Below are 27,373 nucleotides of genomic sequence, written 5' to 3' on the forward strand. Positions count from 1 at the left end.
TGTGCTGTGTCCTGTCTCTTGTCCTTCCCTTGTTCCTATTATTTATCTCCTGGTTTTGACCTTGTCTTCTTTCTTGTTCTTGAGTCTGTCTCACATTTGTTCTGCAGTTGTTTATTCAGTTCTAATCGGGTCCATCTGGCTACTCTTAGTCCTGTCCTTACTGGTTCCTTCCCTACATTTTATGTTCAGCTCCTTCACTCACCCCAGTGAATGTCTCTGGATTCTTCTGCAGTAAAACCTGGTGGCACCTGAGTAACTGAATGAGCACAAGAAGACCAGGGTCCAGTACTGAATCATTGTAGGACCATAATATTCCTACACATTTCTGATTCCCGGGGGGATATTCTAGTTGGTTTCTGATCCAGAGATTCTGGTTTCTCTGCAAGTAATCAAAACTCTACAACAGTCTGTGGTAAGTGAATCATTAAACTTTGAATCCCATATTCAAGCACCATAATCCACATGTGCTCTTGTCCAGGAGTCACTTTTGTCTTGTCAATTGCCTTTCCGCACACGTAATTTGCAGAGCTGAATGTTTTGCCCTCTAGGAAGTCTCCGTGTGTGTGGGAGTTAATTAGGGTGGATATGGTTAAGGTGCAGCAGAATGTGGGCAATTATAGAGTTAACAGGTTAAGTCACAAACTCACTGCACCTTGTGTATCAGGGAGGGGAGGGTTATAACTGGTGTCAGAGATACATTAACTGTCAGTTTCATTTCTTTTCTCTCCCTTTCAGTGATGGCGGCTGCTGATCTGAGAGCTGAGCTGACCTGCTCCATCTGCCTGAGCATTTATACTGATCCTGTAATACTGCCATGTGGCCACAACTACTGCCTGATCTGCTTTGAGAAAACATGGGACTGGCAGAAGAGCATAAAGGAAGATATTTTCTGTCCTGAATGTAGAAGAATTTACAGGAGAAAACCTAAAATGCAAAGGAACCTGAGGCTGAGGAACATAGCAGAGCAATTCCTTTCTACTGACCCAGAGCAGGATGGGACTGAGACCTCTGGGAACAGAAAATGCTCCTCACACCACAAGTACCTGGAGTATTACTGCTGTGAGGATGGTGCCTGTGTCTGTGTGTCCTGCTGTCTGGCCGGAGAGCACAGGGGCCACAGGGTGGAGCTGCTGAGTGAGGCCTCTGAGAAGAAGAAAGAGACACTGAGGAAAGTTCTGAAGAAACTGAGGCCAGAGAGAGAGGAGACTGAGAGAGGAGCCCAGAGACTGCAGGAGCGCAGGAGAGAAGTGCCAGAAAAAGCAGCCGGTGAGACAGAGAGAGTCACTGCCCTGTTTAGAGACATCAGGGAACAGCTGGAAGCCCTAGAGAAGCAACTCCTGAGTGACATCTCCAGCCAGAAAGAGAAGCTCTCACTCACATTCTCTGATCTGATGGAGCAGCTGGAAATAAAGAAGGACGAGCTGTCCAGGAAGATCCGTCACATTGAGGAGCTGTGCAACATGGCAGATCCACTCACTGTCCTACAGGAACGGGAATCACATGGAGCTGAATTTTGTGGAACTGAGGGGGCAGATTATGAGGGGGGCAGAGAAACATATGATTCATTGTTGTCAATCTTTACTGCTTGGGAATGGGGGGTCTTTAATGTAGGGGATCTGGATGTGGATCTGATCTCAGAGACATTACTCACAGGCTTAGCTGCCATTGTGACTGGGGTAAAGGGAAGGATCTATGGGCAGGAGGCTACAGACCTGTTACTGGATATAAACACGGCTGGGAATCTTGTATCTGTATCAGGGGACAGGAGATCTGCTTCCTACTCGCCTGGACCATGGCGTTACTCACAACTCCCAGGCATATTTCAGTATCAGTCTTCCGGTTTGAGCAGCAGGAGTTTCCACTCAGGGCGACATTACTGGGAAGTGGAGGTCAGTGAATCAGGGGACTGGGGGGTAGGGGTGGCCTATCCCAGTATAGAGAGGAGAGGGGATCAGTCCTTGATTGGGAATAATAACAAGTCCTGGTGTTTGTGCAGATTGGTTAATAATTATATAGTGATACATGACAGAACAGCCACTCAGTTACCCCACGTCCCTTCCTGCAGGAGAATCAGGATCTCATTGGACTATGAGGCCGGACGTCTGTCCTTTTATGAGCTGAGTGAGCCAATCAGACACTTACACACCTTCACTGCCACATTCACTGAGCCCCTCCATGCTGCATTCTGGGTATGTGAGGGCAGTACACACAACTTCGGGTCCATCATGTTTTCCCTCTGTCTCATCTGGTTGCTCATTGTAATAATGTTTATGTTGTTTATGGACTGAAAGATTTATTATATGGGGTATTCAATTTGATAACATGTTTCAAGTGAATTTGTAACATTTTGTTATTTTAATGGTATTGTGGAAATCTGCTTGTAGTACATAGTGCCAAGAGATTGTGCTGTGTACAATAGTGTAAATTGTGTTCATTAGTCAGTACTTGAGCAAATGTTGCTGCATTATTGTCCAAGATATAAAACAACCCTATGTACAATAAAGGCTTTTGAAGTTTACTCAGCTCGGTGTTGTCTACACTAATCTTGTTGTTCAAACCTGGTCTGGAGTGGCTGCCAAGTGACATGTAACGTTTACATTGGTTTCTGTTGGTGAGAGCTGATTCTTATTGATGGTTTCACATATACAGACTGAGCTACAGGAAACCCTTTGATACTTTCATTCAGCTTTGTGTGTAACATAGAGTGCAAGCTTCGTGGGAAACTGACTCTGTAATCAATACCAATCCCCAATGCACAGTGTGTAATACATACATATATAACCAAAAATAATGGCAAAACCCAAGATAGCAATTTCTTACACACACGATGTCAAAGTTTTACAATTGTGAACCCCCATGCTGGACCACGCCATAGTAACATAGTAACATAGTAACATAGTAACATAGTAACATAGTAACATAGTAACATAGTAACATAGTAACATAGTAAGTAGTAAGTATAGTTGAAAAAGACACTCGTCCATGAAGTTCAACCTTGGGGGGCACATTTACTTAGCTCGAGTGAAGGAATAGAATAAAAAAACCGTTGAATTTCGAATGTTTTTTTTTGGCTACTTCGACCATTGAATTGGCTACTTCGACCTTCGACTACGACTTTGACTTGGAATCGAACGATTCAAACTAAAAATCGTTCGACTATTCAACCATTCGATAGTCGAAGTACTGTCTCTTTAAAAAAAAACTTCGACCCCCTAGTTCGCCACCTAAAACCTACCGAAGTCAATTTTAGCCTATGGGGAAGGTCCCCATAGGCTTTGCTATCTTTTTTTCGTCGAAGAAAAACGATTCGAAGGATTTAATCATTTGATCGAACGATTTTTCGTTCGAACAGTCGATCGAATGAATTGCGGTAAATCCTTCGACTTCGATATTCGAAGCCGAAGGATTTAACTTCGACAGTCGAATATCGAGGGTTAATTAACCCTCAATATTCGACCATAAGTAAATTTGCCCCTCAGTCTATATATATCCTGCCTAACTGCAAGTTGATCCAGAGGAAGGCGAAAAACCCTTCAGAACCCTCTCCAATTTTGTAGAATTTCTGAAATAATCAGATTAATCTTCACTATTTGAGCATCTGTTTCTCCTCATTTTGTTTTCTGATTTGGGTGTCAGATTCTCATTGACAGCTAAACCCAATATATCTTATAGGGGGCTTCCTTTCCTATGTAAATAAATTATTCCAGTACAAACAAAATTAACAAAATAACTGACTTTGAAATAAATTCTGCATGTAGAGAGACAGGATTTCTGGTGATTTTAATAGACTGAGCTCTAATACATCTTCTACACAAAAGCAGCCTCCCTGAAAGATTGTATTTGACCTGTCATTCAAAATCAGTCTCCCAACTCCTGCATGTAGAGAGAATGAAGAGAGACATATGAGAGGGGGATAGTGAAGAGTAACTTGATTATTCAAAATGATCTATATTTTTTATTATTTCTTATTTTGGTATGATGAAGCTTATATTACATTTTCACAATAGTTCCCTTTCAATAACCCCATATTCTCTCCCTTGAAAATAAGCCATCTAATCCCTTTCTCAAAGCTATCTAATGTATCAGCCTGTACCACTGATTCACTTCCCAGCTCTCCCTGTAACACCCCTTTCCCTCCTCTAATCTCATTGGCTCCCTCCTGTCTGCTGGGAGGAGCTACTGGTGAATAAAGCATCCGACCCTTCCTTGTACCTATCTAATGTATCAGCCTGTACCCCTGATTCACTTCCCAGCTCTCCCTGTAACACCCCTTTCCCTCCTCTAATCTCATTGGCTCCCTCCTGTCTGCTGGGAGGAGCTACTGGTGAATAAAGCATCCGACCCTTCCTTGTACCTATCTAATGTATCAGCCTGTACCACTGATTCAGGGAGAGAATTCCACATCTTCACAGCTCTCACTGTAACACCCGTTGCCTCCTTAAAATGAAACCTTCTTTCCTCTGATCAGATTGGTTCCCTCCTGTCTGCTGGTAGAAGCTACTGGCGAATAAAGCATCAGCGAGATTATTATATGATCCTCTTATATATCAATACATAGTCATCATATATATATAGTGATCATATCCCCCTTATATATTTATATATAGTGATCATATCCCCCTTATATATTTATATATAGTGATAATTTCCCCTTAACTGTCTATTCTCCAATGTAACCAATCACAACTTGCCTTTCCCCATAACTGATCCCTTCCATTCCCTTTATCAGCTTAGTCAGTCTCCTCCCCCTGCCCCTATTGTGATGTCATGGGTGGGGCGAAGTATGTAGTCAAAGTTTTTTTTAAGAGACAGTACTTCGACTATTGAATGGTCGAATAGTCGAATGATTTTTAGTTTGAATCGTTCGAATCGGTCGAAACGAAGTCGCAGTCAAAGGTCGAAGTAGCCTATTCGATGGTTGAAGTACCCCCAAAAAAAACTTCGAAAGTCAAAGTTTTTTTTTTACTTCGAATCCTTCACTCGAGCTTAGTAAATGTGCCCCTAAATGTACCATATATATTATTGTCCAAGATATAAAAAAAACCCTAAGTACAATAAAAGCTTTTTAACTTCTCATTGTTGTCTACAGTAATCTTCTTGTTCAGCCTGGCCTGTTGGTGAGAGCTGATTCTTATTGATGGTTTCACATATACAGACTGAGCTACAGGAAACCCTTTGATACTTTCATTCAGCTTTGTGTGTAACATAGAGTGCAAGCTTCATGGGAAACTGACTCAATCAATACCAATCTCCAAAGCACAGTGTGTGATAGTAATTTCTTACACACATGATGTGGAAGTTTTACAATGGTGAACCCCCATGCTGGACCACACTATAGTAACATAGTAACATAGTAACATAGTAACATAGTAACATAGTAACATAGTAACATAGTAACATAGTAAGTAAAGTTGAAAAAAGACACATGTCCATCAAGTTCAACCTTAAGTCTATATTTAACCTGCCTAACTGCCATTTGATCCAGAGGAAGGCGAAAAACCCTTCTGAACCCTCTCCAATTTGAAAAAATTCCTTTCTGATACAAATGGATTAGTCCCTTCAAAATAAATCCTTCATGTAGAGATACAGGATTTCTGGTGATTTTAATAGACTGAGCTCTAATACATCTTCTACACAAAAGCAGCCTCCCTGAAAGATTGTATTTGACCTGTCATTCAAAATCAGTCTCCCAACTCCTGCATGTAGAGAGAATGAAGAGAGACATATGAGAGGGGGATAGTGAAGAGTAACTTGATTATTCAAAATGATCTATATTTTTTATTATTTCTTATTTTGGTATGATGAAGCTTATATTACATTTTCTTGATAGTTCCCCTTTAATAACCCGTATTCGCTCCCTTGCTAAAAAAAACATCCAACCCCTTGTTAATCTAATATATCAGCCTGTACCACTGATTCAGGGAGAGAATTCCACAAGTTCCCAACTCTCCCTATAACACCCCCTTCCCTCCTTAACATGGAACCTTCTTTCCCCTGATCGGCTCCCTCCAGTCTGCTGGGAGGAGCTACTGGTGGCGGTAATTTATTTTTTCGACAGAAAATTCTAAAGGGGACAGGAAATATCCCATAACACCTTGTTTTACCCATCATTCTGTTCCTGTTGCCATTCCTGACAGGAGAAGAGAGAAGTGACAGGATATTCAATAATGTTTTGGATTATTCTTTTGTCCACTGCTACAGCAACTTTTTCATCTGAAAGACAATTTATTATGGCTAGGAGGGACCAAAGGCTTCATCATCTTAGATTAAACTACATTTATATGATTATATGATGCACACAGATTGATTGGTTAAACTTGTTTATGAATTTTATTTATTTGATTCTATTGGCAGGGGTAAGTCTTGTGACTGGATGTATTGAAATGTGGATTTATATGATGCATTCATTGATTGGGTGAAATCTGTTTTCTGCGATGTTTATAATATCTATAAAGTTTAGCAGTTTTGAAGATACGTATCTGGCCATGAATCATGCCATAATAAACCACATAAAACAAGACTATTTTATCGCATAAATATTCGCAAACTTAATTTGTCACCAGAAAATCCGCAACTCGCTAAAAATACCACTAACGTAAGCTGGTTCATCAATGTAGTTACCAAAAGTGATCACAATGACTTCTGAGCGCATTGCTGTTTAGTAAACTTAGTCGCTTCAAATATTATGGCGGAAACGTATCGTCAAATTTACCGCGCATTAGTAAACGGACCTCTAAATAAACAAGCTGCTGTGTATCCTGAGCCTTTTCTCATTTGAATGGCTGTCCCCATGGCTACACAGCAGCTTGTTTATATAAACTATAGTAGTACTTATCTGTTATCTACTGTGTATCCTGTGCTTCAATGGCTGCCCCCATGGCTACACAGCAGCTTGTTTATATAAACTATAGTCGTACCTATCTGTTATCTACTGTGTATCCTGTGCTTGAATGGCTGCCCCCATGGCTACACAGCAGCTTGTTTATATAAACTATAGTAGTACTTATCTGTTATCTACTGTGTATCCTGTGCTTGAATGGCTGCCCCCATGGCTACACAGCAGCTTGTTTATATAAACTATAGTAGTACTTATCTGTTATCTACTGTGTATCCTGTGCTTGAATGGCTGCCCCCATGGCTACACAGCAGCTTGTTTATATAAACTATAGTAGTACTTATCTGTTATCTACTGTGTATCCTGTGCTTGAATGGCTGCCCCCATGGCTACACAGCAGCTTGTTTATATAAACTATAGTAGTACCTATCTGTTATCTACTGTGTATCCTGTGCTGGAATGGCTGCCTCCATGGCTACAAAGCAGCTTGTTTATATAAACTATAGTAGTACTTATCTGTTATCTACTGTGTATCCTGTGCTTCAATGGCTGCCCCCATGGCTACACAGCAGCTTGTTTATATAAACTATAGTCGTACCTATCTGTTATCTACTGTGTATCCTGTGCTGGAATGGCTGCCTCCATGGCTACAAAGCAGCTTGTTTATATAAACTATAGTAGTACTTATCTGTTATCTACTGTGTATCCTGTGCTTGAATGGCTGCCCCCATGGCTACACAGCAGCTTGTTTATATAAACTATAGTAGTACTTATCTGTTATCTACTGTGTATCCTGTGCTTGAATGGCTGCCCCCATGGTTACCCAACAGCTTGTTTATATAAACTATAGTAGAGTTTCTGAAGCAAACACAACAGCTTTACCAGTGCAAGTCAACGCTCCATTATATTTGTATTACTTTACAACACTTTTATTTTTTTATGTTACTCTTCTTTTAAATATATATATTGTGAAGGTGTATAAATGATTTTTTCGTTCTCTGGAGGGCAACATAGAGTCTCTGAAGATGTTCCAGAAAGACCTCAGTATCTGTAACCTCTATATAAAATGTAGGTTGCAAGTGGATATGACACAGGTATCAATTCTTGATGGCTTAGTGGGTTAAACTTTTTATAGAAATGCTATAGACAAGGATATGTTATTATAAAACACCAGTTATTATCCTGAATGTATTGTAAAGTCTGTACCATGAAGTCAGTTGATGAGCGTAAGGGGGATTGTAAGGAGTTACAGGGGAGATTGTATTCCCTATTGAGCTAATGCAAGAAGAAAACGAGAAAGTTTTGGGACAAATAAAAAGTGAATCTAGAGTTACATTTGTTGCTAGTTACAAAGGCACCTTATTATTAGTATTAGCCACAGTATTAAGAACCATTGTCATTTGTTGCACTAGATACACAGAATATACCATAGGCATCGGAACCGGGAGGCCACAGGGTCCGTAGCCCCCCCCCAGAATTGTCGTCCCCGGTTTGGAAGGTTGTTTTTTACAAATATATATATATTTTTTTTACAAATTTTTTTTGAGGTGGTGTCTGTGAGCCCCGCAGTGGCGAGGTGCGGCCTGGGCTCCTGTACCCTTTATAGGGCCCACCATGTACCAGGCAATGTCCTTAATCTGCGGTGGCACGATGCATAACTTTGTTGGTGGCGTGCTGATGGTGCGATTCATGACGTCGCTTGTGGCACATTGATGATGGTGCGCAGCGTGATGTCGCTTGTGGCGTGCTGCATCCAATTGGGCCCCCATTAGTAGTGCCAGCACTTGCAGGGGCTTCTCTTGGGGGAGCTGAAGTGCAGAAAGTATGAACAGCCGATCATTGAGCAGGTGCTGTGTGTTACTCACGGGTGCTGCTGCTGGAGGAGCATTGGCCATAGAGGGGCATAATTCGGGATCCCTTTCTATCTAATCTACAGAGATGAAGCCATCACGGTTCCACCGGAAACCAAGGGAACGTTGGGTGAGTGCATTCTATAGGCGCCGATATTCAGTATTCCTGGGGCAAAGAACTTGCAAGTGAGTAGGGGGAACTATTAAATTCTTTGATTATAGCGCATGGCATCCCTTTGCCATCCTGCTGCTATGGGTTCTGTGGGGTATTTATACATGGAATTGCACTGTGCCATCCTACTATGAAATCTGGGGGCATTTATATATGGGATTGCACCTTTGCCATCCTACTATCAATTCTGGGGATATTTATACATGGAATTGTGCATGTGCCATCCTACTATGAATTCTGGGGGTTTTATACATGGAATTGCCATGGTGCCACCCTGCCATGAATTCTGGGGGTATTTATAAATGAAGTTGCCATTCCACTATAATTCTTAGGGGTATTTATACATGGAATTCTACAGTGCCATCCTGCTTTATGGGTGGGGGGGTATACAGAAAATACAGGGTTAAAACTCCAAAATTAATCCAGAAAATGGTCCAATTGCATCTTGGAGAAATTTTTTGAAGCAAATTGGAGAAGCTTTAGAAGGGGTTGTTCTCTTTCCTTTGTATCAGCTACAAGTTAGACAGGTTTTACTTAGGCCAAAAGGCTAGATGTGTCTTTTTTCAAACTAAATTATTATGTTTATATATAATTATTATTCTGATGCAGTGGGGTTGGAACATTTGTACAACTGTCTCAGTATAGTATAACATTGTTGTGTAACTAGCATAAAAGGGATCCATGTAGTGAGAGATATTTGAATTTTTCACATTACTAATACAGCTCCTCATACCCTGCATTTTGGATCAGTACCTACTGCTCCTTTGTATGACTTTTGAGTATCTCACAGTCTCTGCGTGTAATGTACTTTTTTTTTGTAAAACTTTTTGATAATTTTGTATACATTGATAGTGTTGAATTGGGCATTTCATGACTGTATAACATTATGCTGCTATGCCTTAATGTCATGATATAGGAACAGGTATCAACTGACACATTTGGGGTTAATAGTTTGAGGGAAATATATGTCTCTTTACACAGATATATTATATGTCTATCTTGGGATGTCTCTGTAACCCCGTGTGGGGTGATGCACCGGTCAATATAATCACACATTATTTTTTGGTCAATAATAACATTAATGGTTAGGTTGCTAAGGGGGAGGTACTAAGCAACAATAGCTATTTGATTATGTGGTCCTGTTTAGAGCTCTGCACTGATCACGCTGCAATACAATATAGAAAGTATTTTATCTACCGCTATGGAAAGAGCATGAAACCAGACCTTCTACCTAAACTCATATTTGTTACTTTGTAACATTACCAGTATTTCCTACTATTTTCATACATTTAAATAGTTGTGAGATTGTGAGATTAACAAAAGTTTCCTCCTCTCGTAAACAAGGGGTGTTTTAACAGTGGTATGATTATCTGTATTTCTTAGTATTTCTTAATGTTTAGTATTGATGTATTTTGAGTTACGCTATTGGATGCATTGTGATGATGACAAGGATGACATGTCAGCCAATTAACTTTTCCCGCCATCATGGGTATTTAATGCATTTTTCATTGTCTGTTGTTACTTTGAAAAAGGCCAAAACGTTAGTCTTTTGTTAATAAAACATTATCTCATTTTTAAGTCCTGAGAGTGCAGCCCTTCTTAACTATATATATATATATTATTTTTTTTACAAAACATATTTTTTTCATGTTTGGTCTCCCCTACTATTACAACTACTACTACTACTACTACTACTACAACTACTACTACTACCACAAGAGAAACTGGTCTCCCAGCTGGCAGAGAGATCGGCCTCATCTAGAACTGACAATCCAGAGTTCACACTCACATCTTCTTCACACAATCTGGTGAATCTATTGGGATGTATCACCCCCGGAGCAGCCTCCCTTTTCCTTTTGCCCACACTAGATTTTCTAGCTAACTGACTCCTCATTCTGCTGCTGTTCTGTTCCCCCCAAACTATCTGACCCCAGTAGGTCCTGCTCAGTGACCAAGAGACTCCTTTTAATGTCAATTGACCACAATTTGTTGCTCTAGTGACTCTAACGTGAGCCTCCAAAGTGGCAATTTGCTCACAACCACCACAGTGGTAAGTATTGTGGATCTCTTGTTCCAAATCGACATACATATGGCAGACTGTGCACTGGGTCAGACCTTCAGTCTTACTAGCACTCATTATCCCAGTTACACTTCAAAAAATAGGAACAAACCCCCTTTTGTTTGTTTAAAACTCCTGTGTTTGTAACTCCACTTACAGAGACCCCATTCAAAGAGAAGTCACTTAAAGAGCAGCTGAGCACTAGAACAGGAATCCCCAACCTTTTTTTTTATTAGTGAGCCACTATGAAATGTAAAAGGAGTTGGGAAGCAACACAAGCACATGTAACTCTATTTTGGGCTATATTCGACCTTCAGCTAAAGCTATAGAGTATGGGTTACACTGGACTCTAACACTTGTGTCCCTAAGTGGAAGTAACGCAGTATAGGTATAGTGGAAATTTACATAAAAGTAAAATAAAGGATGCCAGGAGGTTCCTGCAGAAGCAAACAGAACAAGTTTATTTGTCAGAGACAAATGATCTGCAGGGTTATACTCATAGGCAATTTCAGATAAGATGACAGAATACAAGGACAGCCACAATGTGGCGCCATGTGGATGTGGTCAATGAGTAAGATACACCTCCAGGAAGAAATACCTCAAAGGTGGTCTGGGTCCCATACAGTGGAGTAATCAGTGAGAATAAATCTAAAGTCTGATTGCCTATCCACTGTGGCTTCTTCACTGTAGACAATCTTATAGTCTAGAGGAGAAATACACCTTGCTACAGTCCTTGTTGGAGCACAGGCTGCTCATGCTATTTAACCCTTTATCTAGCTCCTCTAGTGAGTAATATGAAAGAGTTAACCCAGGGGTCCCCAACCTTTTTCACTTTTGCGCATTATTCAGATTTAAAAAGAGTTGGGGAGCAACACAAGCATGGAAAATGTTCCTAGGTGGTGCCAAATAAGGGCTGTGATTGGCTATTGGTAGCCCCTATGTGGACTGACTGCCTACAGGAGACACTGGTTGGCATTACATCTGAGTTTTAAGCAACAAAAACTTGCCTTCAAGCCTGGAATTCAAAAATAAGCCCCTGCTTTGAGGCCACTGAGAGCAACATCCAAGGGGTTGGAGAGCAACATGTTGCTCACGAGCTACTGGTTGGGGATCACTGAGTTAACCTATCACTGGCTGAGCCTCATTCCCGGGGTCCCTGCTCCCCGACTTATCAGTACATGTGCTGGTTCCTCTAGGGCAGAACAGATTTACTGGGCCTTTTTGTACCCAGACTCCCTGGAACACATCCAGCTGGGTCACCAACCAGAAGCCAAACAGGAAGGACCACCCCTAACCAGGGACTATGTTACAGTGTGACAGGAAGTGGTCATAGGCCAGTAGTAATATGTAAATGAGTAACTAGAAACATGGGCATCTGCCCAGAAACTAGGGAGATAAGGAAGTATAGGGATTTAAAGCCATAGGAACATATTAAAGCTCTGGTTCCTTATGCATAAAAAAGCTGTGATTGATTATTTGGTAGCACCATGTGGATTGGAAGCCTGCAGGAGGCTCTATTTAGTAGCGCACATTGTCTTTGTGCTTTAAAACTTGCCTCCAAGCCTGGAATTCAAAAGCTCTTGCTTTGAGGCTACTGGGAACAACATCAATTGGGTCAATGAGCAACATGTTCCTACAGAGAGACTGGTTGGGGGTCCCTGCACTAACTAATAAGCTCAATTGGAGTCCCAGGGCTTCTATTTATACTGTCTGTTCAGAAGCAACTAATCAAATCCCACCCACCTCTACGGAATCCCCACCCACCTCAACTGAAACCCCACCCACCTCAACTGAAATCCCGCCCACCTCAAACAGAATCCCCACCCACCTCAACTGAATCCCCACCAACCTAAAATTGAGAGAAAACTGCAAAGTAAAGCAGCTTGTAGCAAATTGCTGTAAGCACAATAGCACCCAAACTTTGCTATTTAGCACCTAGAACTGAAAAGTTTTTTAAAAAATTAAACCATAGTAGTTAAATATACAAACCTTTCTCCAAAATAATAGTTAATAAAAATATGTGGGCCTTTCTTGTTGATTTGTTTGTTTCAATTGTTTCACCAATCACCAGCCTGTTATTTAGCGGCACATTTATCAAGGGTCGAATTTAGAGTTCATTGGGATTTTGTAAAAATAAAATAAACTCTCATGAACTCAAAATTCAAGTTAAAAAAGACCAATCAAAATGTGTTAAAAATTTGAATTTTTTTAAACTTGTATGAATAGTCAAATTCTTAAAGGGCCAGTGCATGATGAATTTCAAAAAATTTAATTTTAATTTTTTTAAAAACTTATATCAAATTTTGACTATTCCGTAGTTGAAATTCACAAAAAAAAACCTCGAAAATTCAAATTTGACAATTCAAAATTAGAATTTGCAATTGGACCCTTGATATGTGTGTGTGTGACTGTGTGTCTATTTATATAGTGAATAAAGCACCCCCTCTTGTAAAATATAAGGATATTATAAGTATAAGGCGTTTCATGACCATATAAAAGTACTAGGCTAAAGGCCGAGTGTTTTTATACAGGTCATGGAACTCCGAGGTCACTTCTAATATCCTCATATTTTGCAACTGGGGGAACTTTATTTATTATAATACACAAGTTTCAGTGAGTCATGTGACAGAAATGACATCAGAACTCACTGTTTATAACTGATGACATCACTAGTGACCGTTTATAAGGATATAATTTACAAGATATTCATGGCTTTTGTGTATTACATGTATATAATCTATAGTTTGGTCATTTACCTATGGGAAATCCTAATAAACAGCATGTTCCTACATCAGTAAGTGCAGTTTATAAGATAGAGAGAGCATTTGCCCCAAAAAAGCAACAAATTTAATCAAAAGCAAAACAGCCTTAAAAGTGTCATGTAATAGCAGATAGAGCATATAGAACATATAGCAAAGGAAGTAAGACACTGAACACAAATACTGTAGATTATAATGCATAATGTACCCCCTACTGTAATTTATATTGATATTAGTAGTCACCTTGGAGTTATGTGACCAGTATTACAATACTCAGCCTGCAGCCTTATGTCTTTATATGGTCACATAACTCCTCAGTGAATAATAATATCTTTATAAATGACAGTAGGGTACATTATTCACTATATTATGTACATGTATATTTGCCTCACAGTAGGGGTTAATTACCTGGGAGATACAGGAATGCACAATGCAATACAATAAACATTTAACACATAGAGCAAAGGTTAGTAATTATAGACCATTTGTTGCAACAGTTACAGAGGGGGTGTATGTATACAATTTTAATGTATAGAAAAGTACTCTCAGGGAGGACAAGCATTATAATAAATAATAATAAACAGAAAAATATAAATATACAGTATATTGCGATAATTTTAGTTTTTAAGTTTATGACTTTCCATTTTTATTCTCCAGATTAGAAAAGTTTTATCACTTTTTTATTAGTTGTATTGTTGCCCTGAGGGTGAGTATACTAGGGAGGTGATTTCTGGTGAAGCTGTATGATGTACAGGGGAGAGATATACTGTACATGTAATAAAGAGACATACTGTACATGTAATAAAGAGACATACTGTACATGTAATAAAGAGACATACTGTACATGTAATAAAGAGACATACTGTACATGTAATAAAGAGACATACTGTATATGCAATAAAGAGACATACTGTACATGTAATAAAGAAATATACTGTACATGTAATAAAGAAATATACTGTAAATGCAATAAAGAGACATACTGTACATGTAATAAAGAAATATACTGTACATGCAATAGACATACTGTACATGTAATAAAGAGATATACTGTACATGTAATAAAGAGACATACTGTACATGTAATAAAGAGACATACTGTACATGTAATAAAGAAATATACTGTACATGCAATAGACATACTGTACATGTAATAAAGAGATATACTGTACATGTAATAAAGAGACATACTGTACATGTAATAAAGAGACATACTGTACATGTAATAAAGAAATATACTGTACATGCAATAAAGAAATATACTGTACATGCAATAAAGAGACATACTGTACATGTAATAAAGAGACATACTGTACATGTAATAAAGAAATATACTGTACATGCAATAAAGAGACATACTGTACATGTAATAAAGAGACATACTGTACATGTAATAAAGAGACATACTGTACATGTAATAAAGAGACATACTGTACATGTAATAAAGATATATACTGTATATGCAATAAGGAGACATACTGTACATGTAATAAAGAGACATACTGTACATGCAATAAAGAGACATACTGTACATGTAATAAAGATATATACTGTATATGCAATAAGGAGACATACTGTACATGTAATAAAGAGACATACTGTACATGTAATAAAGAGACATACTGTACATGTAATAAAGAGACATACTGTACATGTAATAAAGAAATATACTGTACATGTAATAAAGAAATATACTGTACATGCAATAGACATACTGTACATGTAATAAAGAGATATACTGTACATGTAATAAAGAGACATACTGTACATGTAATAAAGAGACATACTGTACATGTAATAAAGAAATATACTGTACATGCAATAAAGAGACATACTGTACATGAGACAAGACACCAGAGCTTGAGTGGAGGGAGGTCGCTGCAGCATTTATTATAACAGAATAAAGTTTTAACAGCCAATTCATGAATGGCAAATAAATTAGCACATAAGTGAATCTGTATTTATGGCAATGACACCTCACCAGCCTCAGTCCATTTAACAGGCGCCTATTGATTGGCCTTTTGTGAAAAGACTCAGCTTTATCCAACTCCTGGAACAGGGGCCACAGGGTGGAGCTGCTGAGTGAGGCCTCTGAGAAGAAGAAAGAGAAACTGAGGAAAGTTGTGGAGAAACTGAGGCCAGAGAGAGAGGAGACTGAGAGAGGAGCCCAGAGACTGCAGGAGTGCAGGAGAGAAGTGGCAGAAAAAGCAGCTTTCACATTTTTTTAAAAAAATTTTCGCTCCAAATGCATTAAAGTCAATGGGAGTTTTATTCTTGTGGCAACTTTTTTTGTCTCTGCAACTTTTTTGTCCAAATGCATTAAAGTCAATAGACATATTTTCTTTGCCTCCGCGACATTTTGGTGTCTGCGACTTATTTGTCATATTAGTGTAAAGATGTTCCATGTTAATGAGGAAAGATTCTGATTTATCCAGATCATGATATACAGTACTTAGTAGAATTAAGTCAAAGGCAACTGGACATTTAGAGTTTTTCTTGAAAATGTTTCACCGCTCATCCAAGTGGCTTGTTCCCCACGAGCGCATGCTCACCTGCACCAGAGCTGTACTCCTAATTTTTTGCCACCCTAGACCCAGACCTTTGTGGCCTCACCACAAATCCAGGCCTGACAATCAACACTTAACTTCATGACATTCTTGCTGATACCTAGTGTCAGACATGAGAATAGCTAGGTCATGGTTAAATACAATGGGAAGAGTAAAAACAATACCTGTCTCAAAGCAGGTCCATTCTGAAGTGCTGGCTCCATCTCAAAGCTCAGAATCAGGCAAAAAGCATGTTACACGTTACCCAAAGTTCCTTTGTGAACAAGTTTAGTGAATCCAGAGCCCACATACTGGAGGCCAGTTACATAGAATAGATCCTCTCAGCCTAATGCCCCTGTCTGACCATCTCCCTAGGCAGCAGCTCGTCTGCTATCACTATTAATTTTACTTTTCATCAATCTGATTTAGAATTGGCCTTTTTGGATATTTACGTAAGGATTAAAGGGGTTGTTCACCTTCAAACAACTAGTTGTTATCAGATAGATCACCAGAAATAATGACTTTTTCCAATGACTTTCTATTTTCTATGTGTGACGGTTTTTCTAATATTGAAGTATAAAGTGTCATTTCTCTCCTTCTGAAGCAGCTCTGGGAGGGGGGGTCGCCGATCCTGTAAACTGTTCTAAATTGATACATTTAGTTGATACATTTCTTATCTTTGTCCCTGCTGAGCAGAATCTCTGGGTTTCATTACAGGCAGCTGTTAGACTTGATACAATAGTTACTAATACTCCAGAGATGCTGCTGAGAAATGGATCAACTCAATGTTGCAAAATTGTAACAGTTCAGAATCTGCACCTGAATTACTGAGCTGTCAGACTCAAACACCAGAGACAGGAACATTCAACTTTAAACTTAGATTTTGGAAAAAACGTTAAAAATAAATAATGGAAAATAATTGGAAAAAGTCATTATTTCTAGGGAACAATCTAAAAACAACTAAATTGAAAAAAGTGTTTGGAAGGTGAACAACCCCTTTAAGGATAATGCTTTAGTAACTACAATGCATTATAAACCCACGGATTGTAATACTACTTTACTGCCCAGTAGTTGTCATCCCCCAGGAGTATTAAAGAGCCTTCCCCACAGTCAGTTAAGTAGAGTAACAAGAATCACTTTAAATGATGATATTTATGATTTTGAGGCTGATGGGATTATTAAAAAAATGTGTTCAGCGTGGATATAATGAAGGGCATCTTAATCAAATAAAACAGCATTTTAAGAGTATAAAACTTAATGATTTGTTAATCAGGAAAGAAAAGAAGGTGAAATTAAGATCGGATAGAGTTGCATTTATTTCAATATCTGGTACTTTAACTCCAAATATAAAGAGAATTATATTAAGGGATTGGAGAATATCACAAGTGGATACAGAAGTTGGCAATATATTCAGAGATGCCCCTTTGTTTTCGTAGAGGCATGTTAAAATCAGATGGTGTCTCGAAAGTTTTACAAAAGGATAAAAACAGTGGGTTATTGGCACCCCTGAGAAAGGGCACCTTTAATTGTGGTAAATGTGGCCAATGCACTGGTATAATACATGGTGAAACTCTAGTTGACCCCACTAAAGGTACAACGATTGAGATAAATGGACATTTCACTTGTAATAGCTCTGGGATAATTTACTGGATAAAGTGTCCTTGTGGCCTCTCCTATGTGGTACGGACCACCAGGAGGTTAAATGAACATAAGAGCAATATACGTAATTACAATCCAGAAAAAGGAAAGCTGAAACATGAGGACACAAAGAAATATATAACTGAGCTGGTCGTAGCTAAACATGTTTATTATACAAAACATACAGCAGCTCAAGTGAGATGGGCAATATTAGAACAAGTTCATTTACCCAGGGCTCGTAACCTTAGCCAACAACTAATTAGGAGAGAGGAAAATGGATTAAAACATTGGATTCCCTTTCCCCTCAAGGATTAAATGAAAGCTTCAGTCCAATATGTTTTTATAACTCATATACATTGTATTTATTGGTGGATACTTTTGTACTGGTGATTTTAATAGTGAGACTTTATATTTATTGTTGTCATTTTACATATAATGAAGTTGGACAGCTATGAATTTGGACTGTTTCAATTCTATTGACCACATGGGACTTTATATTGACTGGGAAAGGGATAAATAATCATATGTTAGCATCACATGCTTTGTATCGTACTTAAATGGTTTTGTGAGGAAGGGGGTTGGTCCCTAAAAGCTTGTGCTTGAAATGTCTGCAAATAAAATGAGATAAAGGCTTTGTGGTGGGCTTCTTCCCTACACAGTCTGGATGATACAATGGGCTTGGAAGCAGATAGAGATATGCATTCACCCTGCACTGATAATTACGTGATGTGCTGCAAGAAAAAGTCGTTGCTCAACAAACCCCACGTGTCATTATATAGGGGTTTAATCAGTTTCTATTCCATGTTCCAGTCAGGCACCAAGCAGTGGCTCATCAGGTGCAACTGTAACATTTCATTTAAGCAGAAAGTGAACTTTGATCCAAATGTTCTTTGCACTAAGATCACTTCTGATAACAGCTCATATCTCTAGGGAAGGGTTATATTACTTATTATATTACTGCCTATTTAACCATTTCTGCACATTTGTAGCACAAACTTAACCTGAAACATGTGAGTGTGACCCAACTGAAGGGCTGCAGGTTAATAGCCCAACACTGGCACCACTTTTCATTTCCTTCTGCTAAATACTGACTGAGACTTGGGACAATTCAATTATATAAGATTTTATATTCAGTCCCATTTATATAGTGAATAAAGTACCTCCTCTTGTAAAATATAAGGATATTATAAGTTACCGAGGAGTTTCATGACCATATAAAAGTACGAGGCCGAAGGCTGAGTGTTTTTAGACAGGTCATGGAACTCCGAGGTAACTTCTAATATCCTCATATTTTACAACTGGGGGTACTTTATTTATTATAATACACAAGTTTTAGTGAGTCATGTGACAGAAATGACATCAGAACTCACTGTTTATAACTGATGACATCAGAACTCACCGTTTATAAGGATATAATTTACTAGATATTCATGGCTTTTAAGTATTATATCTCTATATCTCCAGTCTCCATAGGGTTCAACTCTGCTGTGGGATTGGCTCACAATCTCCCAGTGGTCGCCCTCTAAAGTTGCCACTCTGGGCACAGATACTTAGATACCAAAATTGAAATATGATCCTGTACTTGTATAACCCCCAATTCTGACCTTACTCACTGTGTGTTATAGGTAAAGTCAACTTGAGTCACTATTATTTATCATCTGGTTTAGACCTTGTCTTCTTTCTTGTTCTTGAGTCTATCTCACATTTGTTCTGCAGTTGTTTATTCAGTTCTAATCGGGTCCATCTGGCTACTCTTAGTCCTGTCCTTACTGGTTCCTTCCCTACATTTTATGTTCAGCTCCTTCACTAACCCCAGTGAATGTCTCTGGATTCTTTTGCAGTAAAACCTGGTGGCACCTGAGTAACTGAATGAGCACAACAAGACCAGGGTCCAGTACTGAATCATTGTAGGACCATAATATTCCTACACATTTCTGATTCCCGGGGGGATATTCTAGTTGGTTTCTGATCCACAGATTCTGGTTTCTCTGCAAGTAATCAAAACTCTACAACAGTCTGTAGGGAATCCAAGCAAAATCATTGCACTTATCCCTGTAAGGGCAGAGAGCCTGTGTCTATGTGCTGTAAGCTGTTACCTAGCAACCAGCTATTCAGTGCAACAGGAAGTGACACAGCAGCTAGTGAGTGGCAGGCAGGAAGAGGAAGTCACAGAGACTGGCAAAAGAAGAAAGCCTGGCATAGAGAGTCACATGGTGGACAGAGAAGGAAGCCAGAGAGCTGCTGGTGGGACCAGAGAGCTGAAAGGCTGCACCACATTCATTTGGATCAGACTGGCACAGGGAAGCCACATACTGTGCCTGGAGAGACAGAGAGTGTGAGAGGAATCCAGACTGGAGGAACAACCAGCAGGAGATTCCTATCTGAGCATCCAAAGGGGCCGGTAATCTCACTGTATGTCTGACTGTGCTGGACTCACCTGAAGAGACTCTAAAGTATCCAAAGAGGATTTGTGAGTATCCTGGTTAAAGGGACAGTACCCTAAAGAGCGCTGAAGATAATAAACAGGCTGTGTAATAAAGAACATTAAAGGACTTTACCGTTTTTCTTAGTTAGCTAGACAGATTGTCCTAGCAAGTTAGTTAGTGAGGCCCTATTGCCACCGGTTAGGAGTGCTGCATGTATTAGTTGCCCATTTATTTTATATAAACTGTTATTTAGTTTAACCAATAGTGTGTGTGTTATTACTGTATTCCTAGTGGGGCCAACCATAGGTCATTCCCGGATCCCACTAGGTGGAGGCACTGTACTAGTAAGTACCAGGTACCCAGTCTCTCCCAATACCACTGCGGAGTGGCTCAGGTTTGTCCCGTGTCATCAGGTAAGCGCCACACGTGGAGTGTAACACAGACAACAGGGTGTCGAAAGGGTTACATTTTGGAGGAACTGCTGAGATTACGGCTGGGACCTGGTCACGAAGGAAGTGAGACAAGATGGCGTGATCTGCTGAGAGTCCTCAGAGTGTGTTGGAGTGGTGCAAGAGTTTGGGCCTGAACCCGAAAAAGACTGCTGTAGTAGGTCCGATGATACCCAGAACAAAAGAGGAAGTTATTTAGAAGACCCTAGATGCTGATGGATCTATTTACTGGCCTAGAGTGGTAGGTTCACGACGAGACCCAGACGGTGTCTGGTTAAATGTTCTTGTGGATAGTCCTGCCGAAATTAACCGAGAGACCTGTGCATGTGGTGTTGAAGCAGAAGAGGACTGTTACTGGCAAATTATCCTCCAGAGGAGAAGGAACTTAGTGACAGTGAGGATGAAGTGGAAGCTGATTTGGAGGATCCTAATTCCCCTTGCACTGGTGTGCTACCAGTACCTGCTGCTGGTCACAGCCCAGTGACTAAAAGACTGTTTGAAGTGACGAAAAAGTTAAAATACACTGCATCATAGTTACATAGTTAGTTACATAGTTAAATTGGGTTGAAAAAAGACAAAGTCCATCAAGTTCAACCCCTCCAAATGAAAACCCAGCATCCATACACACACCCCTCCCTACTTTTAATTAAAATTCTATATACCTATACTAACTATAGAGTTTAGTATCACAATAGCCTTTGATATTATGTCTGTCCAAAAAATCATCCAAGCCATTCTTAAAGGCATTAACTGAATCAGCCATCACAACATCACCCGGCAGTGCATTCCACAACCTCACTGTCCTGACTGTGAAGAACCCCCTACTCTGTTCCTTTAAATAAAACTTCTTTTCCTCTAGTCTGAAGGGGAGGCCTCTGGTACGTGATTCTCTTTATGGGTAAAAAGGTCCCCTGCTATTTGTCTATAATGTCCTCTAATGTACTTGTAAAGTGTAATCATGTCCCCTCGCAAACGCCTTTTTTCCAGAGAAAACAACCCCAACCTTGACAGTCTACCCTCATAATTTAAGTCTTCATGTGAGAGTTTGAATTTTGCGGGGAGGATCCCACCCGTAAGTGATGTCGTTGAAGCAGCCCAGCTTGTGGAAGTATAAGCACAAGTCGTTGAGAATTTGAGACAGCTGGCATACAATGGCAATTATAAGAGACTGAAAATATTTTCAGGTGTGGAAACCACTCCCTCGGGTGAAGAGACCTTTGAGGTCTGGAGAGATTCTGCTTTGACCACTGTTGCTGATTGGCCTGGGTCTGCACCTGCTTTGTGTCGCAAGATCTAAGAGAGTTTGCGAGGGCCTGCACTGGACCTCATTAAGCTACATAGAGAGGTGAACACGCAAGATGGTCCTGAGAAGTTAATAGAACTGTTGGAAGATACCTATGGACCAGTGGAAGATAAAATTGAGATGCTGTACAAGTTTCAGTCTTGCATGCAGAAAGACAAAGAGAGTCTGTCTGAGTATTTAAAGAGACTGCAGCAGATGTTAAAGTTACTTGTTTGCAGAAAGATCATTGCTACTGATCGTGTTGATTCCATGAGACTGAAACAGTTATTCCAAGGGGCTTTGTCTATGGACCCCACTGCCGTGATGTTGAGATCTTTCTATAGAGGAAAGAAAGAACCCACTTATCAGGAGTTAAGAGACGTAGCCAGGTGAAGTGTTACACCTGTGGTTGGTACGGTCATACTTCCCGCTCCTGAATCAAGAATCTTATGATGGATATGAGACATCCTTCCCATGTGAAGTGGATATTCCTGAAGAGAAGTCCTGTGGCACGAGGATGGTCTCCGAGTACTCTGGCTCCTCCGATAACCATGAGAGCCTGGGCCTGGGAAAGCGCAAGCCTTCAGGCAGGGGACATGTCAGGGTAGTTAATAAGAAAGTTTTCCCCTGTGATTCTCCCTCAGAGGTTAGGGAAAATAAGAAGGGTCAGGAAGGGCAAGCGAGGACGTTGCCCATTCAAGCAGGGGGAGAATGTAGGGAATCCGTGCAAAATCATTGCACTTATCCCTGTAAGGGCAGAGAGCCTTTGTCTATGTGCTGTAAGCTGGTACCTAGCAACCAGCTATTCAGTGCAACAGGAAGTGACACAGCAGCTAAGGAGTGTCTGGCAGGAAAAGGAAGTCACAGAGACTGGCAAAAGAAGAGAGCCTGGCATAGAGAGAAGCAATAGAGCTGCTGGTGGGACCAGAGAGCTGAGAGGCTGCACCACATTCATTTGGATCAGACTGGCACAGGGAAGCCACATACTGTGCCTGGAGAGACAGAGAGTGTGAGAGGAATATAGACTGGAGGAACAACCAGCAGGAGATTCCTATCTGAGCATCCAAAGGGGCTGCTAGTCTCACTGTATGACTGACTGTGCTGGACTCACCTGAAGAGACTCTAAAGTATCCAAAGAGGATTTGTGAGTATCCTGGTTAAAGGGACAGTACCCTAAAGAGCGCTGAAGATAATAAACAGGCTGTGTAATAAAGAACATTAAAGGACTTTACCGTTTTTCTTAGTTAGCTAGACAGATTGTCCTAGCAAGTTAGTTAGTGAGGCCCTATTGCCACCGGTTAGGAGTGCTGCATGTATTAGTTGCCCATTTATTTTATATAAACTGTTATTTAGTTTAACCAATAGTGTGTGTGTTATTACTGTATTCCTAGTGGGGCCAACCATAGGTCATTCCCGGATCCCACTAGGTGGAGGCACTGTACTAGTAAGTACCAGGTACCCAGTCTCTCCCAATACCACTGCGGAGTGGCTCAGGTTTGTCCCGTGTCATCAGGTAAGCGCCACACATGGAGTGTAACACAGACAACAGGGTGTCGAAAGGGTTACAAGTCTGTGGTAAGTGAATCATTAAACTTTGAATCCCATATTCAAGCACCATAATCCACATGTGCTCTTGTTCAGGAGTCACTTTTGTCTTGTCAATTGCCTTTCCGCACACGTAATTTGCAGAGCTCAATGTTTTGCCCTTTAGGAAGTCTCTGTGTGTGTGGGACTTTATTAGGATGGATATAGTTAATTTACAGATAGAATGTGGGCGATTACAGAGTCAAAAGTTCAAGTCATAGACTCACTGCACCTTGTGTATCAGAGAGGGGAGGGTTATAACTGGTGTCTGAGATACATGAACTGTTTCATTTCTTTTCTCTCTCTTTCAGTGATGGCGGCTGCTGATCTGAGAGCTGAGCTGACCTGCTCCATCTGCCGGGACATTTATACTGATCCGGTAATACTGCCATGTGGCCACAACTACTGCCTGATCTGTATTGAGAAAACATGGGACTGGCAGGAGAGTATAGAGGAAGATCCGTCCTGCCCTGAATGTAGAAGAACTTACAGGAGAAAACCTGAACTGCAAAGGAACCTGACACTGAGGAACATAGCAGAGCAATTCCTTTCTACTCACCCTGAGCAGGATGGGACTGGGACCTCTTGGAACAGAAAATGCTCCTCTCACCACAAGTACCTGGAGTATTACTGCTGTGAGGATGGTGTCTGTGTCTGTGTGTCCTGCTGTCTGGCCGGAGAGCACAGGGGCCACAGGGTAAAGCTGCTGAGTGAGCTCTCTGAGAAGAAGAAAGTGAAACTGAGGAAAGTTCTGGAGAAACTGAGGCCAGAGAGTGAGAAGACTGAGAGAGGAGCCCAGAGACTGCAGGAGCGCAGGAGAGAAGTGGCAGAAAAAGCAGCCGGTGAGACAGAGAGAGTCACTGCCCTGTTTAGAGACATCAGGGAACAGCTGGAAGCCCTAGAGAAGCAACTCCTGAGTGACATCTCCAGCCAGAAAGAGAAGCTCTCACTCACACTCACTGATCTGATGGAGCAGCTGGAAATAAAGAAGGACGAGCTGTCCAGGAAGATCCGTCACATTGAGGAGCTGTGCAACATGGCAGATCCACTCACTGTCCTACAGGAACGGGAATCACATGGAGCTGCAGATAATGAGGGGGGCAGAGAGAGACATGATATAAAGGTCCCTGCTGTAGGGGATCTGGATGTGGATCTGATCTCAGAGACATTACTCACAGGCTTAGCTGCCATTGGGACTGGGGTAAAGGGAAGGATCTATGGGCAGGAGGCTACAGACCTGATACTGGATATAAACACGGCTGGGAATCATGTATTTGTACCATGGAACAGGAAATCTGCTTCATACTCGCATGGACCATGGGGTTATCCACAATCCCCAGAGAGATTTCGGAATCAACCTCAGGGTTTGAGCAGCAGGATTTTCCACTCAGGACAACATTACTGGGAAGTGGAGGGCAGTGAATCAGGGGACTGGGGGGTAGGGGTGACCTATCCCAGTATAGAGAGGAGAGGGGATCAGTCCTTCATTGGAAATAATAACAAGTCCTGGGGTTTGTGCAGATGGAATAATAATTATATAGTGATACATGACAGTAGAGAGGCAGAGTTACCCCACGTCCCTTCCTGCAGGAGAATCAGGATCTCATTGGACTATGAGGCCGGACGTCTGTCCTTTTATGAGCTGAGTGAGCCAATCAGACACTTATACACCTTCACTGTCACATTCACTGAGCCCCTCCATGCTGCATTCTGTGTATGGGGGGGCAGTGCCCGGCTGAGAATCATTAGTTAGGACATTGCCCTCTGCCCAGCTCGGAAATCCATTCCCACAGCTGCCCCTTGCCTTGTGACGAGTTATGGAATGAAGAAAATGAAAAAGTTTTTATGTAATCAATGGCATCAAAATATAACTCACTAGAGTTATGGATCTTCTGAGAAAAAAAAGACAAAGATTCCACATCAAGATGTATGTTAAAGTGAATATATTGAGTAATCAAGCAATTATTACAATGAAATGATTATTTAAACTAAAACAACTTTTACAGTATATACAGTTAATGATTAACTATGCAGTTTACATTATTGTTATTATCAATGTAACAGAATGAAGGGAAATATGGAGGTCACTTTCTCTCCTGCAGGTCCATCATGGCTTCCCTCTGGCTCATCTTTTGGCTCATTCTAATAAGTTACAACCTAAATTCCCGTTTAGAAACTTTTTTAGGCGGCCTACTGTTATGTCATATAAATGGCACAAAACTGTGTGCTCCCCTTTAGTTAGATCAGATTTAGGGGAAAATAATAGAGGACAGCGAAGCCAGTAAAGAATGGAACGTTCCCCTGTTTAACATGTAATTGTTATTGTAACTGCCAGCGAGGGAAGGTAATTTACCATTCACATAAAGGTCCTCTTATCAAGAACCCATGGGAGTTACAGAACACGGGGCAGACGTCATAGATGGTCAAAGAGCGGATACTTGAGAGAGAACAAATCTGCCAAAATAAACCAAGCTGTGACCTGACATTGTGTTGATATCATGAAGGGGATAGATAATGAATAGGTGAATAAAGGTGAATACATTTGTTGTGCACTCTTTCACCATCTGGCTTGAACAGGGAATATAAACGTCACAAAATCTTCTGGTAATTTAGATTTTAACTTGTGTTTTTACAATAATGTTTGATATAATCTTTAAAATAATCTTTTTCAGATGCTTTTGGATTAAACACATCATTTTTGGACTGAAAGATTTATTATATGGGGTATTCAATTTGATAAAATGTTTCAAGTGATTTTGTAAAATGTTGTTCTTTTTATGGTATTGTGGAAATCTGCTTGTAGTACATAGGGGATGCCAAGAGATGGTCTAGTGTAAATTGTACATTGTATGTAGCAAATGTTGCTGCATTATTGTCCAAGATATAAAACAACCCTATGTACAATAAAAGCTTTTGAAGTTTACTCAGCTCAGTGTTGTCTACACTAATCTTGTTGTTCAAACCTGGTCTGGAGTGGCTGCCAAGTGACATGTAACTTTTACATTGGTTTCTGTTGGTGAGAGCTGATTCTTATTGATGGTTTCACATATACAGACTGAGCTACAGGAAACCCTTTGATATTTTAATTCAGCTTTGTGTGTAACATAGAGTGCAAGCTTTGTGGGAAACTGACTCAATCAATACCAACCCCATTGCACAGTGTGTAATGCATACATATAAAACATAAAATAATGGCAAAACCCAAGATAGCAATTTCTTAACACATAAGTGGAAGTTCCCCAATGTAGAAGTTTTACAATTGTGGACCCCCATGCTGGAGCACGCCATAGTAACATAGTAACATAGTAACATAGTAACATAGTGACATAGTGACATAGTGACATAGTAACATAGTGACATAGTAACATAGTAACATAGTGACATAGTAACATAGTGACATAGTAACATAGTAAGTAAAGTTGAAAAAGACACTCGTCCATCAAGTTCAACCTTAAGTCTATATATAACCTGTCTATCTGCCAGTTGATCCAGAGGAAGGCGAAAAACCCTTCTGACCCCTCTCCAATTTGCCTCAGAGGGGGGAAAATTTTCAACAGAACAATAATGTACAAGTTCTTTTCTACTACAATCTAAACAAATCAAACATCATAACCAGAGAATATGCAAAGACACAGGAACCAAGCAGGGAAATCACAGGATGGCAAATACTTAGGCTAAATCAGACTATTAGTCTTCAGTGATCAAGCCACCAGGAGTTGCTTTTAATAGGCTTAAAAAGCCCCTTATTTGCCAGTTTACAATCAACTGGGTTT

The 27,373-nt window shown here is 40.3% G+C and overlaps 1 protein-coding gene across 1 annotated transcript; it reads left to right on the plus strand.

Moving 5' to 3' along the window:
- Window positions 1-628: 628 nt before the first annotated feature.
- Window positions 629-26,523, plus strand: LOC108707784 (E3 ubiquitin-protein ligase TRIM7). The gene is made up of 2 exons (XM_018245763.2): window positions 629-1,500; window positions 24,677-26,523. Exons 1-2 carry the CDS (start codon window positions 738-740, stop codon window positions 25,351-25,353), a joined length of 1,440 nt encoding a protein of 479 aa, XP_018101252.2. The 5' UTR covers window positions 629-737; the 3' UTR covers window positions 25,354-26,523.
- The last annotated feature ends 850 nt before the right edge of the window (window positions 26,524-27,373 follow it).

Source organism: Xenopus laevis, chromosome 2L, assembly GCF_017654675.1.
Source record: "Xenopus laevis strain J_2021 chromosome 2L, Xenopus_laevis_v10.1, whole genome shotgun sequence".
NCBI classification, from domain to species: domain Eukaryota; kingdom Metazoa; phylum Chordata; class Amphibia; order Anura; family Pipidae; genus Xenopus; species Xenopus laevis.

Excerpts from the sequence above, each read along its gene's own strand:
- LOC108707784 (XM_018245763.2), top strand. The coding sequence starts at position 738 with ATGGCGGCTGCTGATCTGAGAGCTGAGCTGACCTGCTCCATCTGCCTG. Across the intron at positions 1,501-24,676 it reads CCTACAGGAACGGGAATCAC|ATGGAGCTGCAGATAATGAG; the intron begins ATGGAGCTGAAT and ends AACGGGAATCAC.